The sequence below is a fragment of the Nansenia antarctica genome (genome assembly GCF_963989245.1).
Source record: "Nansenia antarctica genome assembly, chromosome: 1".
NCBI classification, from domain to species: domain Eukaryota; kingdom Metazoa; phylum Chordata; class Actinopteri; order Argentiniformes; family Microstomatidae; genus Nansenia; species Nansenia antarctica.
In genome coordinates, this window is record NC_137674.1 from 40501513 (window position 1) to 40514942 (window position 13430).

The following is a 13430-nucleotide window of genomic DNA, read 5'->3' on the forward strand; positions in this document are numbered from 1 at the left end:
TTGAGTCTTTAATGAGCATCCCTTGCCAATTCCACAAAATTGCTACACACACACGCACGCCACATAGACACACTACTGCTAATACACAAGACAATCCCAGACTAAATTAAAATTAAACATAGAGATTGCTACTATTTGCTGCAAACTGAAAGGCATATGCATCAAACCCACACACATACTATAGCTATTCAGTATGCAGCAGTAATATAGTGCTGCTAACTGAAACATGTGTCCATAAGTGAGTAGTGAGACGGGGAGGCTATAAGTACATTGATTGAGATCAGCTAACACTGGTGACCACTAGTCACAGTCTTTTGGTGGCCTTTTTCTCTGCCTTGTATGACTTGAGATGACAAAAGCCTTGGCAGTCGTTGATAGAGGGAACGGTTGTGATTAACACGGTTCTTGTGTACAGTACGTGTCACTTCTTAGACCCGCTGTCGTTCATCACCTGCCTCAGATTGACCTCTATGGGAAATGTATCCACCATTCAATCTTTTTTACACCCTACCCTACTGGCAATGATCACTGCAAGCCATTTTTCTTTCTCAAGTTTGCCCCATTATTTATGACTACTGACTGACATAAAAAATGTTTTTTATACAGGACAGTAGTAGTAGTAGTCGTAGATGCTGGAACTACTGCTGTTACCTAACCAGGACTTTTTCAACGAGAAAGGAGAATGAGGCCATTGTCCCGTGGCCTGGGGTGGTCCAGTGGTCTCACCACCATCTATAGTTCATATGCCCATGTCGGCATGGGTTCGAATCCAGGCCCATGCTGTGCCGACATGCCCTCTTCTCCTTACTTTCCGGTCTGTCTACTCTATCTCTCTATCCAATAAATTGAAAAATATGAGTGGGACTAGTTCCTTTCTCATTGAAAAAGTCCTGGTTCGGTAACAGCAGTAGTTCCAGCATCTACGACTACTACTACTACTGTCCTGTATAAAAAACATTTTTTATGTCAGTCAGTAGTCATAAATAATGGGGCAAACTTGAGAAAGAAAAATGGCTTGCAGTGATCATTGCCAGTAGGGTAGGGTGTGAAAAAGATTGAATGGTGGATACATTTCCCATAGAGGTCAATCTGAGGCAGGTGATGAACGACAGCGGGTCTAAGAAGTGACACGTACTTGTCCACGAGGTCCATGATGGTCCAGTTCTACACGGCCATCATAGAGTCCATCCTCACCCACTCCATCATCACCTGGTTCCCTGCTGCAACGACCAAGGACAAGGCCAAGTTGCAGCGGGTGCTACGTTCAGCAGAGAGGGTGATCGGCTGTCCCTTGCCCTCCCTCAACTCCCTGCATGACACCAGGGCTCTGAGGAGGGCAAGGAAGATCATGGCTGACCCCTTCCACCCCGGCCACGGCCTCCTCACCCTGCTTCCCTCTGGAAGAAGGTTGCGGCTGCCTAAGGCACTGAAGGCCCGCCACAGGCTCAGCTTCTACCCCTCAGCCGCCAGGCTGTTAAATGACTCTGGCTTCCCCCCCCCCCCCCCCGCCCCCAAGTCTGCCCAGGACTGAACTGGACTCACTGTAAAAAACTCTGCACTGCACTTTACTTTACACCGCACTATCCAATGCACTGTTGTCTGTCCTGTGTTGTTGTTGTGTTGTCCTGTTTTTTGATATGTGAAAAAAGTATAAACGCACTTGCTGTGGTGACGAAGCAAATTCCTATATGTGTAATGCATAGTGGCAATAAACGTTATCTCTCTCAATCTCAAGATGTGTGTACATCAGTGGAGCCTGGTGGAGGTAGAAATCGGTAATGCATAGAATAGAATGAGGAATGGTTTCAAACACGTGTTTTATACCATTTCTCATTCCATTCCATGCATCACATTAGTGAGCCTGTCCTCCTTCTACCTTCACCAGCCTTCCCTGGTGTCTGTATTTTCCCCATGGTTTCAATTGCTCAGTGCTCTGAGTGCTGACGACGGCCCCTGGGTTTTGCATATGCTTTGCCTGTCGTCCGTCCAGAAGAAAATGGCTAAGTTTGTAATGCCCGACTGAGTCTCTACGGTTTTGTGGGACATCAGGTGTGCACGCTCACAGGTGCAGCAGGGGACCTGCGGCAAATGCCACCTCCAATACGTGTGCACTTGTGCAACACCCAACATGGATTTAACAACACAGGCTTGGTGTAAGCATGGGCTCTTATACCATTCCTATGTTCTTAAATCCTACTTCAGGGAAAATGGTTAACATGTTAACTGTCCATTATTACCTGGTTGCAGCTACTGTTCGGCAGTATAATACATGGTTTGTTCATGTGGAAATGGAAAGGGTTGCATAGGCCTTGTCTACACTTGACACTTAAATCAGACTTCTGTTAACCCAACCTTGATGAGATCACAATCTAATCCCAGTACTGTATGTGCGTTCACATTTGGTTTTAAAAATGTCCAAATGCTTCACTGAACAGGCTCCCATTGTGACCACATGTGGTTCTCCCCTCACTATATTTAAAAGGTTGTAAGCACTTCCGTTTGCCGGATTGCTTCTAGATTCAGAATACAAGGCGAGTTCTTAGATCTGAACACAATCAAGCCACAATGCGAGCACCTGTAGAGTTGTTTGTGATCAACTTATTCAGATGACCAAAGTCAGATTTAAGTGACAAGTGTAGACAGGGCCATGGAAATTCTATGGGTCACTGTGCTGTTGCTACTACTGTAAACACACACAATAGAGTGCGTTTAGGAAGAAACAGTAAGCTCAACTTCACAAGTGTAGATCCAGCATAAGAATGTCATATTTCATAAGAGCCTTTCCAGGATATGGTGTACAATGCAGTGGCTTTGTACAACACAGGAGAACGTTGAGGTAGCGAATGCTACGCTAAATATCCCTGGATTTCAGCCACACCGTATGTCAAAGATTCTGTGGAGAGTTATTGCTTTAATATCATGACCGGCAGCCAAGTCAATTTGTCCTGCAGCGCCTATGAAACGGTCAGTGTGATTATGTTTTGCTTTGCTGCAGAGTTTTATGGGCTCCCAGTTAAAACGGATTTGTAAAGCGCTTTGTTTCAGCCTTTTGAAAAGTGATGGGGGTTGGAATGACGTTGATGTTGCCAGTGCGAAAGGATGTTTTAATTCTAGTCTGTTTGGGAAGGGATCCTTTAATCGGATCTCAGCGTTGGCAACAGTCTCATGAAAGGTGTAGACTTTTTATATTCTATGTTTATGTACATTGTGAATCAATAAGTGGTATGGAACAGAGCAATGATTTGACGAGGCAGCACAACTCACCTGTGAAGCACATCATTTCATAACCCAACCCTAACCAAATGACTCCCCGGGTTCACCTGATGCAGTGGCTGTCTGTCTTTCACAAGTACTCCTTGGTTTGCATATGAAAATGACACACATCTGCTTGAGCGTGACAATACCTTCCACTCTGTTCTCATAAACTGGCAGAACACACACATGTTTTCCATAGTCCATGTCCTCATTTACTTAAGGCAAAAAAAGAAAATCCTAACTGGGCCACGTGGTTATTTGTGGTAGATAGCAGGCAGAGATGATGAAGGGCTTTGGGCTAATTTCTAATATCTAGACCACTGGGTCTCTGAGACTGTCCTGTCTCTGGGGAAAAGGAGTGTGTGGCACTCGTGTTTTCCTCCCCAGCTGTTCAGGAGACAAGACATGGAGAAGGTAGTCATAGTGGTGAGAGGTATATCTCTTTCTTAACAGGAGCCAGGAACGAACAGTGTGGGAAAGATCATTTCTACTCTCTGTCTGTCTGTTGCTCTCCCTCCCTCCCTCCCCCCCCCCCCCCCCCCCCCTCTCTCTCTCTCTCTCTCTCTCTCTCTCTCTCTCTCTCTCTCTCTCTCTCCTTCACTATCTTATCACAGGTTTAAGGTGAAAACAAATGTGTAAAAAGCAATTCAAGACTCCAACTAAGAAGGCACAAGAGCATTGATGATGCATACCATGTATAATATATTTAAAGTTGCCAATTAATCCTTGCCTTTGGAATTATGAGTTTAAAAATATGAACCATGTCTATGCATCACTGCAAACCCATATGTGACACATTCTAATGCTTTGGTCCTCATGTCTGGATCTGATGTAATGATCAGACTTTTCTTTCGAAAAATGTAAATGCCGTTTTTTCTGTGTAGGGGGCAGGCTAATTTACAACTAGTGGCCAACTAGTGGTCGTTGTGTGTAAATAGCAGCTTACCATTGTAAAGACTATGGTCATTTGACCCCCGAGGTGGCTCTTATAGTAGGTAAAAAAGGCACGGCTGTTCTAGTGTTCTAGTGTTAACTAGGTAGCAGTAGGGATTACTCACCAACGTTTTTTTTGTGTTGTGATTCTCAACATCGTTGAAATGTAGTTCTGTGTTTCAAAAGAAATGTCTGAAGATTTGGATTGGTTGCCGACATGCAGACCAAATGATCAGACTGTGTCACATATCCTTACTAGGATTACAAAATCACTCTTTAATGTTTTTCTAGAGATAGCTGGCTGGATTGGTAGCATATATTTCTAATTATACGGTCATCCATGTTAACACTTACAATGCACCCCAGTCAATTGAACCATGCACTGTTCCCGTCGTTTGCCCTCTCCTTGACCATACCTGTATGGTGGGTGAAGAGCGGTGTTTTCGGGTTGTGGTCGTAGACATGGTGGTGGTGGTCTCGATGAATGTGGTGGACATCTCATGGGGCATGGCGGTGGTCCTTGCTGACCCGGCCACATTGGGTACATCGCCCACCAGTCTCACGCTGCCGTTGATCTTGATGTTGGGATTGCCCTCGGCGGCCATGTTGAGGACCTTGAGGCCGTTGTAGTACAGGCCTGACAGCTGGCCCTGGAATGGTCGACTGTGGTCGCTCCCACCAATAGTGACCGAAGCCTGGGTGTTGAATATCGTTAACTGCCGGCCTAGAGGGAGGAAGACCCAAATGGAGGTAATTCACTTCAGGGTATACATGTATAGACTTCCTTTTTCATGTATGGACCTCCTCTAACCTTTCCTTTCAGGTCTCATTGTCAGCACAAAACAATGGTCGTTTAAGTTGGTTTATGAGTTGGTTGATCATGCCACATACAGTTTTCTCAACAAAGAGTCTGTTTGGTATGTATAGCCTCATCTTTCTCTGCAGCTAGGTGATTGTGTGTGTGTGTGTCTGTGGGCGTGTTTGTACTGTACGAGTCCTTGAGAATGAAAGGATCTGTCGAGTGTTTCCAGAGGTCATGGGGGGGGGGCTGTAGTAAAAAACATCTGAGGTCTAACTACAAAAAAGGTCATTGAAAGGGCAATAATTAAACCCCCAATATACAGGGTCACCACTTATGGTGACAGGGGGGGATGTCTTCCTGGATGGGATCACAACATAAAGGTCAGCATGTTGTTATCTGTAATTACGAGGCCGGGGATGTGAGTTGAGGCAGAAGGCTTGGTGGAGGGAAAGGTCAAAGCTTTATACCTGTCTTCTAAAAAAAAAGGCCGTTTGGGACCCCCCACTGATCAGCCAAGCTAAAAGGGCAAGAGCACTAAGACCAAAGATAGAAGTCTTGTACAGGAACCAACACAGAAAAAGGATCAGGATCTAAAACAAAATCTAGAAGGCTGGGACAGGGAAATAATGCGGGCCTACTGCAATGTAGCACTGCAAGTCATTACATCCACTATCTAGAAAGCTGGTAGAGGAGTGACAATGAAACAGGCTAGGACTAAAATGTAAATAGGGATGGGGCAACATTTAAGAGATTAAAATCAAAGTGAAGAGAAAAGGTCACTGAAATTGAGGGTGACATCGTTCTCAACAGACCGTGACAAGTTATCATACTAGAGAAGAGTGACAATTATGATAAGGCAATGATCATAACACATATGGGCAGAAAAAGAGCATGCCGATTCAGGCAGTAAGTCTTTCTACTTAAATTTAAAATGGAACATGAGTTTAAATGGATGTTGAAGGGACTTTATGATATACAATTAATTTTCTTCATTTTGAAAAGATATCACATCCAAAAGGATGCAGCATTCAGCATCCCCATTTCTATGAAAACAAGACAGTTATTAACACATACATATACTTCAATTTAGTTTTTAATTAAAGCAATAGGACATCTAAATCTGTTCACGAAATGCACTTACCAGAGTGTTCAAAATACATTCCCAGTCCCTTTAATTGAGTACAGTGATTGTGAATTGTATCGTGATTTAGATAGTGTTACCTATAAATTAATTATGCTTAGAATGTTTTCAGACTATAGTAAAGTCATACAGTGCTTATTGTAAGAAAGGTTGTATTGAAACATTTGAGTTTAACAAAAAGTCACAAAGTTGGAGGTTTCATTTTGTTTACCTTTATCTTGTAGCCACTCCTCTACTGGTCGGACGTATTTGAACGGGATTTTCTTATTGGCCATTTGAAGGCGCTCATTATCGCTGTTTCCTTTAAAGTTTAAAAAACATTTATAGACAGTCAGGTAGTTTATAAACATGTTCAATAAAACACTTTGTTTTCCTCTTCATGCAAGTATTAAAACAAGGTTTAACCATTTTAAAAGCAGGTTAGAATTTATGTTTTGTTTATGAGAGAACAGTGGGGTTATTAGTATAGTGGTAATGAACATTTTAGTAATTTGCCGCTCGACTGGTTTTCATGAGGCCTCTTTCAGAGGGGATAAAAGTAAGTAAGTAAGTTTGTATTAGGCTGGAGTGACTTTACAGTTAAAACGTCAACAAAGGACTTTACAATTAAGGATGTGAAAAAGTAACACGCAGCATGAAAACAAGGACTAAAATAAGTTACTTTTTCAGACCCATAACTGCAGAACAGAGGCAAGATGGAAACCAGCAACTCTCCATGCAGGGAACAATATAATGACATATCTTGATTAATCATTTTTAAATAGCATGCAAAAATGCAACCACTTAAAACAATCAGCATAGTATAGCATCATCACAGATCAAAATGCTTAAGAAGTTATTTTTGGATTCTCAAAAACCTTGATCAAAACATGGAATTGGATATTGCCTTGCGATACAAAACCCCCAAAATATTTTGTGACAAATCTATTGTCAGTGGACAGCATTTGCTTCTTCTTTCCCAGGGAAATATCAAGTTCATCTCAGTAGTCATGTGGCTGTAGAGAGAGAGAGAGAGAGAGAGAGAGAGAGAGAGAGAGAGAGAGAGAGTGCCTTGTAGTGTGTGTGTGTGTGTGTGTGTGTTCCAGGGTTCCGTCCTAGGGCCCCTACTTTTCTCTCTCTACACCAAGTCTCTTGGCTCGGTAATCTCTTCACATGGGCTCTCCTACCACAGCTACGCAGACGACACTCAACTCTTCCTGTCCTTCCCCCCGTCTGATGTACACGTGGCAACCCGTATCTCAGCATGTCTCGCTGACATTTCAACTTGGATGGCTGACCACCATCTCAAGCTCAATCTTAACAAGACCGAGCTCCTCTTCATCCCCTGGAAAGCCTGCCCTCTCCAAGACTTCTCCATCACAGTGGAGAACTCTACTATAACCCCCTCCCTGACAGCCAAGAACCTTGGAGTGATCCTGGATAACCGACTATCCTGTGCGGAGAACATTGCAGCAACGGCTCGCTCCTGCAGATTCTTCCTCTACAACATCAGAAGGATACGACCATTCCTTACCAGAGAGGCAGCGCAACTCTTGACCCAGGCACTGGTCATCTCCCGCCTGGATTACTGCAATGTACTCCTGGCTGGGCTCCCCGCTTCAGCCATTAGACCTCTGCAGCTCATCCAGAATGCTGCTGCCCGGCTGGTATTCAACCTCCCCAAATACTCTCATGTCACCCCTCTCCTTCGCACCCTGCACTGGCTCCCGATAGCAGCTCGCATCAGATTCAAGACCCTGGTGCTTGCATACCAGGCAGCTAAAGGGACAGCCCCTGCCTACCTGAAGGAAATGGTAACCCCCCAAACCCCTGCCCGCTCACTCCGCTCCTCCACCTCGGCTGGCCGACTGGCCCCACCTCCTCTACACAGCAGTCGGGCTGCCCGATCACGTCTCTTCACAACACTGGCTCCCCGCTGGTGGAATGAGCTCCCCACGGCTGTCAGAACGGCAGAGTCACTACACATCTTCCGTCGTAGACTGAAGACCCATCTCTTCAGGTTACATCTTAACTGCTCCTCCTGAGACATCTTCTGACCCTCACCACTACGTCTCCTAAAGACACCCGCTTTCCCCTCTACTGTGTCCCTAAGAACTTCTATTGCCCCCCTTGTACTGTTTCTCAGTTTCTCCAGTAATATATAAAAAACAAAAAATGTTTTAGGAGAAGGCGATAATAGGGAGAAGGTTTTTTCTTCTATCAGTGGCCCCGGGCCCGAGCTAGAGTACTCTTCCTGCAACGAATGGTGGACTGCTGATTCACATGCTTAGTATTCAAATGTATTGATTGTAAGTCGCTTTGGAATAAGGCGTCTGCTAAATGCCAAAAATGTAAATGTAAATGTAAATGTGTGTGTCTACTGTATAGTCTACTAGATGTATCAACATCGTCTTTATTTGGTGAAGGTTGTATTTTTTGTTTCGTTCACACCATTCATCAAGGAAACAGTGAGAGGTTGTGAGCTGTGTATGAATGGAGGCAGTAGGGGGGGGGGGGGGGGGGGGGCAAAGAAGTGGGGTTAAATATGATTTACTGTAGTGTTGGTGAACAGCCATGGCCTGCTGTTTCTACAACAGTGTCAAGTGGAGAAAGAAGACAAGGTACCATCAGTGGGGATGGGCTGCCACAGGGTGCAGTAGGGGCCTTGTGTGTCTAGGGTACAACCAAGTCAGAAAGACCATGGCGTGTTACTGTCTACAGACTGACAGCTAAGAGAGAGGACATAATGCCATAATGGATGGTTGTAAACTCGTTGAGCAATGACTTCAACATCACTTCACATTTGCATCAGCTGCCATCAAAACAAAGAGGCCATGGACGCAAAATAATGGCACCCCTGCACTTGTCAGATAATGCACCACTTCTCCCAGAAAATTGTTGCGATTACAAATGCTTTGGTATTCCCATGTTTATTTCTATTGTTTGCATTGGAACAACACAAAAAAGCAGAGAAAAATAGCCAAATCTGATATGATTCCATGAACTCTAAAAATGGACTGGACAAAATGATTCGCATTATTGACAAATTATTGACAAAATTGTAAGAAATAATTGTATTTCACACATGTAATGCTCCTTTAATTTGTATTTAAACTCAACAACACTTTTTTGTGTTGTTCCAACGCAAACAAAAATGATATAAACATGTGAATACCAAAGCATTTGTCACTGCAACACCTTTCTTGGAGAAGTGGTGCATTATCTGACAAAAGTGCAATATTTTTGGCCATGACTGTATATCTTTAGAATGATTCACTCTGTGTATACTCTGTATGAATCTGAATAGGTAGTATGAAGAGCACCCTAGTTTGAATAACAATCTTAATAGCAATCATCATCATCAGGTCCCTGGCCACTGTGTGTGTGTGTGTGTGTGTGTGTGTGTGTTACACTCTCTCGTACCTCTGTTACATTGCTATTCCCCTCTCCTCTATCATTCCCTAAAGTCTCTATTTCTAAATGCCCCCCCCCCTGTATTTTTCCCCTGAGTTGGACCACTGACAGCATTCATTTGCGTTGGGTTCTTTGACTGTCCCAGAGGACAGTCTCGGCCTCCCTCTCACTCCATTCCTTCCTTTCTCCCTCCCGCCCTCCCTCCCTCCCTCACTTACACCCCTCTCTCCTGACTGCCTTGTCCATGGCTCTGAAATGGGAGCCTCATTCCGGAAGATTTTCCCTCAGTATCTTCAGGAGACAATGGCAGAGAGGGGCCCTTTATCAGACAATCCGCAGCAGTTTCATTTAATATAAGGATTAGACGGGCAGCTCATACTGAACGGATTATCTGTTCCCCCCGCTACCCAACTCTCCCCGCTGCCCCCCAGGACAGATTTATACAGGGGCGCCAGATTCTGTTTCTGATAGCAGTAATTGTATTTGGCTTGTAGGATGGCGCCTTTACCTTAAATCCTCCTCGCTGATACAGTTGGCCCCAAGGTGTTTATTACCAATCTCTTACTCTCTCTCTCTTCTTTCTCTTTCTCTCCCTCACTCTTTCCATTTCACCTCAGCATCCTCTTCTTACACTCCCCCCCCCCCCCCCACCAAGTCACTCTCCCTCTCTGTCTTTTTCTGTCTCGAAAGTGTTTGTGTTGTCAGGTTATCCGAAATTGACAGCGGATCCATGTTGGGTGTTCTTTCTCCTCTCCGCAGTGCGGTAGCATCACAGATTCTCTGTTGTATCTCTATCCCTTCCCGCGGAAGAGAAGACATCTCAGATGCCAGCCACGCGTGTATGATTCCGACAACCAAACGTCCTCCGGGCGGCTGAGAACCACAGGAGACTCCTCCTTATCATATCGCAGACAGAGGAGAGAACGAGGTCGACTGACCTATCCATCAATCTGATCTATCCTGATAGAGGGTCAATTCTCCATACCGATCAAGTTCTGAGACGCCGCCTTCATAATTTTTTGCTTGTCAAAAGAGGCCTCAGAGGCAGGTTGTATTGTGTACAACCCCCCCCCCCCTCCATCTCCATTGTGTGCTGAGGAGACGGCGGTAGCGGAATGAGTGAGGGAAAATAAACCTGAGACGGTGCAACTGTCACATGCTGCCTTAGCCTCATTCATATGAAACAGGGCGGCTGTGAAAATGAAAGCAATCATCCTCAAACACGCCGTGTGGCTTCTGAATGCTGCTCCTGATAAGTCGGTAGGAGGCTCTGCTTTTTCAAGGCAATTTGCTGTGGAGTAGTTCTGTTTTATTTGTCTCCTCTTTCTCCTCTCCTCAACAACAGGCGTGACTTTGGCAATAGATCCCTATCTGTACTACACTATGCGTTTACCTAAGAAGAATCCTTACAGGAAGGATGGAAAAATGGAAAGAAGGAGTTATTAAGTCAAGTTATTCATAGGACAGCATTGGTGCATTGAAAGCACATGACGGGTCTATCAAAAAACATGAAATCATGGCTAAATTCTCAGACATCTTCTGGTAAACTGTCCCTATGCCTACATACTCTCAACTCTTCCAACCTCAGACGGGCATCTATTTTTTCTGAGTGGGGCAGTCCCACTCATATTATTCATTTTATTGACAGATACAGTAGAGATTTAGACAGGAAGGATGGGTGAGAGAGAGAGGAGGGATGACATGATGCAGGATATGTCCCCGGCCGGAATCGAACCAGGGACCCTGCGGTTGCATGGTCAACGTTTAACCCGCTACGCCACCTAAGCGCCCAAGACGGCCATCTTTGCATGCAAGTCATGGCTAAGCTGAAATAGCGTTTCTCTAACCTGGGCAGTGTGGGATTACAACACATTCTATCTGGCTGACTGGCTTCTATAAGTAGAGGGATGTGCGGTAGCACTGTGGAGGAATCACCTTTTCATCTGCTTCTGAGGAAGGAGAGAAGTTATTCACATACACGCACCCATAAATGAATGTGCTATAGAGCGAAAAAGAGAGCAAACAAAGTTTAAAGTACTACATTAGTTATATGAGCTGTTTTGGAAGATGGAAGAGCAATAATTGAGCGATAACTTTGCATTAAATATCCGAAATAATGTGGGAATTAGAGGTAAAAGGCACATTTTAAAAATGTAGATAGAGGTCACAGGAGCACGAAGTAGAGTGCTTTTCTGTCTATGTGCTGTGTGCGACTGCCACATATAAAGTGTGTGGTATAACTACATTCCTCTGTCTATTAGTGTAACTGTCTCTGAGGTATTACAATTAAGAGTCTCGTCCTACTTTTCCACCACAAGAGAACAATCTTTAAGAACAATCACTCTCAGGCAATATGAGTTTTAAGATGAATTACAGCTGAAGAAGAACTGTCTTTTAAATGTCTTGAACAGAAAAGGACACCGACTGAAACATTGCCAATTCACAGTGCAGAGGTAATTACTGTGACCAAACAAAATATTCTTATTATGATGAAATTATGAAGAAATAACACATCATCTGTTACAAGACGGCAGAGGAAAAGTCTGAACGATGGATCAATGACTATTAATCAATGATGTGGACACAGTACCATTCCCAACACAAACATATTGAAAATGGACGCCTCATGAGCATCTGGGAAAAAAAACACATTCACAGATATAACTCTCTCTGTGTCTCCATCAGCAACAGAACAGACAACAGAACATTCCAGAGAGATTGGTCACATGATCCAGTGATTTGACTGCCACATGAGGGGGGGGGGGGTGGTGGTGTACGACCACAGTAACCCAGGTAACAGGACAGCACAGCCCATTGTGAATGTAATTGTCTACTATTTTTACCTCTGTCATGCTGAGGCCAGGGGGGGATGGGGACTTATGGGGAAATATTTTTCTCAGAAGGCCTGTTGTACTTCTACTTACTCATATAAATACATGTATCCAAAATATCCAGTACAGTACACACTGTCAAACATACTAACATGGACCCATACACTGGTGAGTAATACATTTTTGGCATTTAACGCCTTTTTTACGCCTTTATCCAAAGCGACTTACAAATACATTACATGGATTTACTGCAATCAGAAAATAGTCACAAAACGTTCCAAAGTGTTTTGGAAATTGGACAATATCCCCAGCTGGGATGTATCCTCGACCCTGTCTTAACCCTGTCTTCGCTGTCTACTCTACTTTCTCTCTTCACCTTCCCCTAACCTTTCACCTTACAGACCCTCCACTCTTTAGTGCATTCATCCATCTCTTTCATTGGTGTCACAGGCAAGGTGTCCATGACGGCATGAAACTCAGCAGCTGTTGATGTGAACGGCATTTTACTCTCCAAAAAAACAAAATGGTAACTTTGCATGAGGTGTGAAATTTCCTGGTGGAAAAAATGAAAGACAGGTATCTGAGAGAATGCATTTAAAACACTTACAAAAAGAGAATAAGGGTGAGTGGACATGCACAGTACAGTACAGTGGTTTTAAGGCACTGTGAGCGAATACTGTACACATAAATGGTAAATGGACTGACTTATATAGCGCTTATTCCAAAGCCCTTTACAATGGCCTCTCATTCACCCATTCACACACACATTCACACACCAGTGGTGGCAAGCTACCATGCAAGGCGCCGGCCCGCTCATTGAGAGCAATTTGGAGTTCAGTGTCTTGCCCAAGGACACCTCGACATGTGGCCAGCCGGGGTTCAAACCATCGATCTGCCGACCTTGCGATCTGCCGACCTTACAAGTTGGACAATATGCATTCCTCTTTCTAAAGCCTGGAGCCTCTTGAGAGAGATAGCAATACCAGTGCCCTTCTCTCCCTATGGTAACTGACTAAGAAAGAGACTGAAGTGAGTTTTAATAGCTTGGCAATCACCACATTTTCAAGAGAGCTAC

The 13430-nt window shown here is 44.2% G+C and overlaps 1 protein-coding gene across 2 annotated transcripts in view; it reads right to left on the minus strand.

Moving 5' to 3' along the window:
* Positions 1-13430, minus strand: part of nrxn3a (neurexin 3a) — a gene marked incomplete at both ends in the record, with an annotated part of 298178 nt that overhangs the window by 29952 nt on the left and 254796 nt on the right. For both annotated transcript variants that reach the window (XM_080548147.1, XM_080548148.1), the window contains one exon: positions 4605-4912. In XM_080548147.1, coding sequence (XP_080404273.1) covers positions 4605-4912 — 308 coding nt within the window. The remainder of the gene's footprint in view (positions 1-4604; positions 4913-13430) is intronic.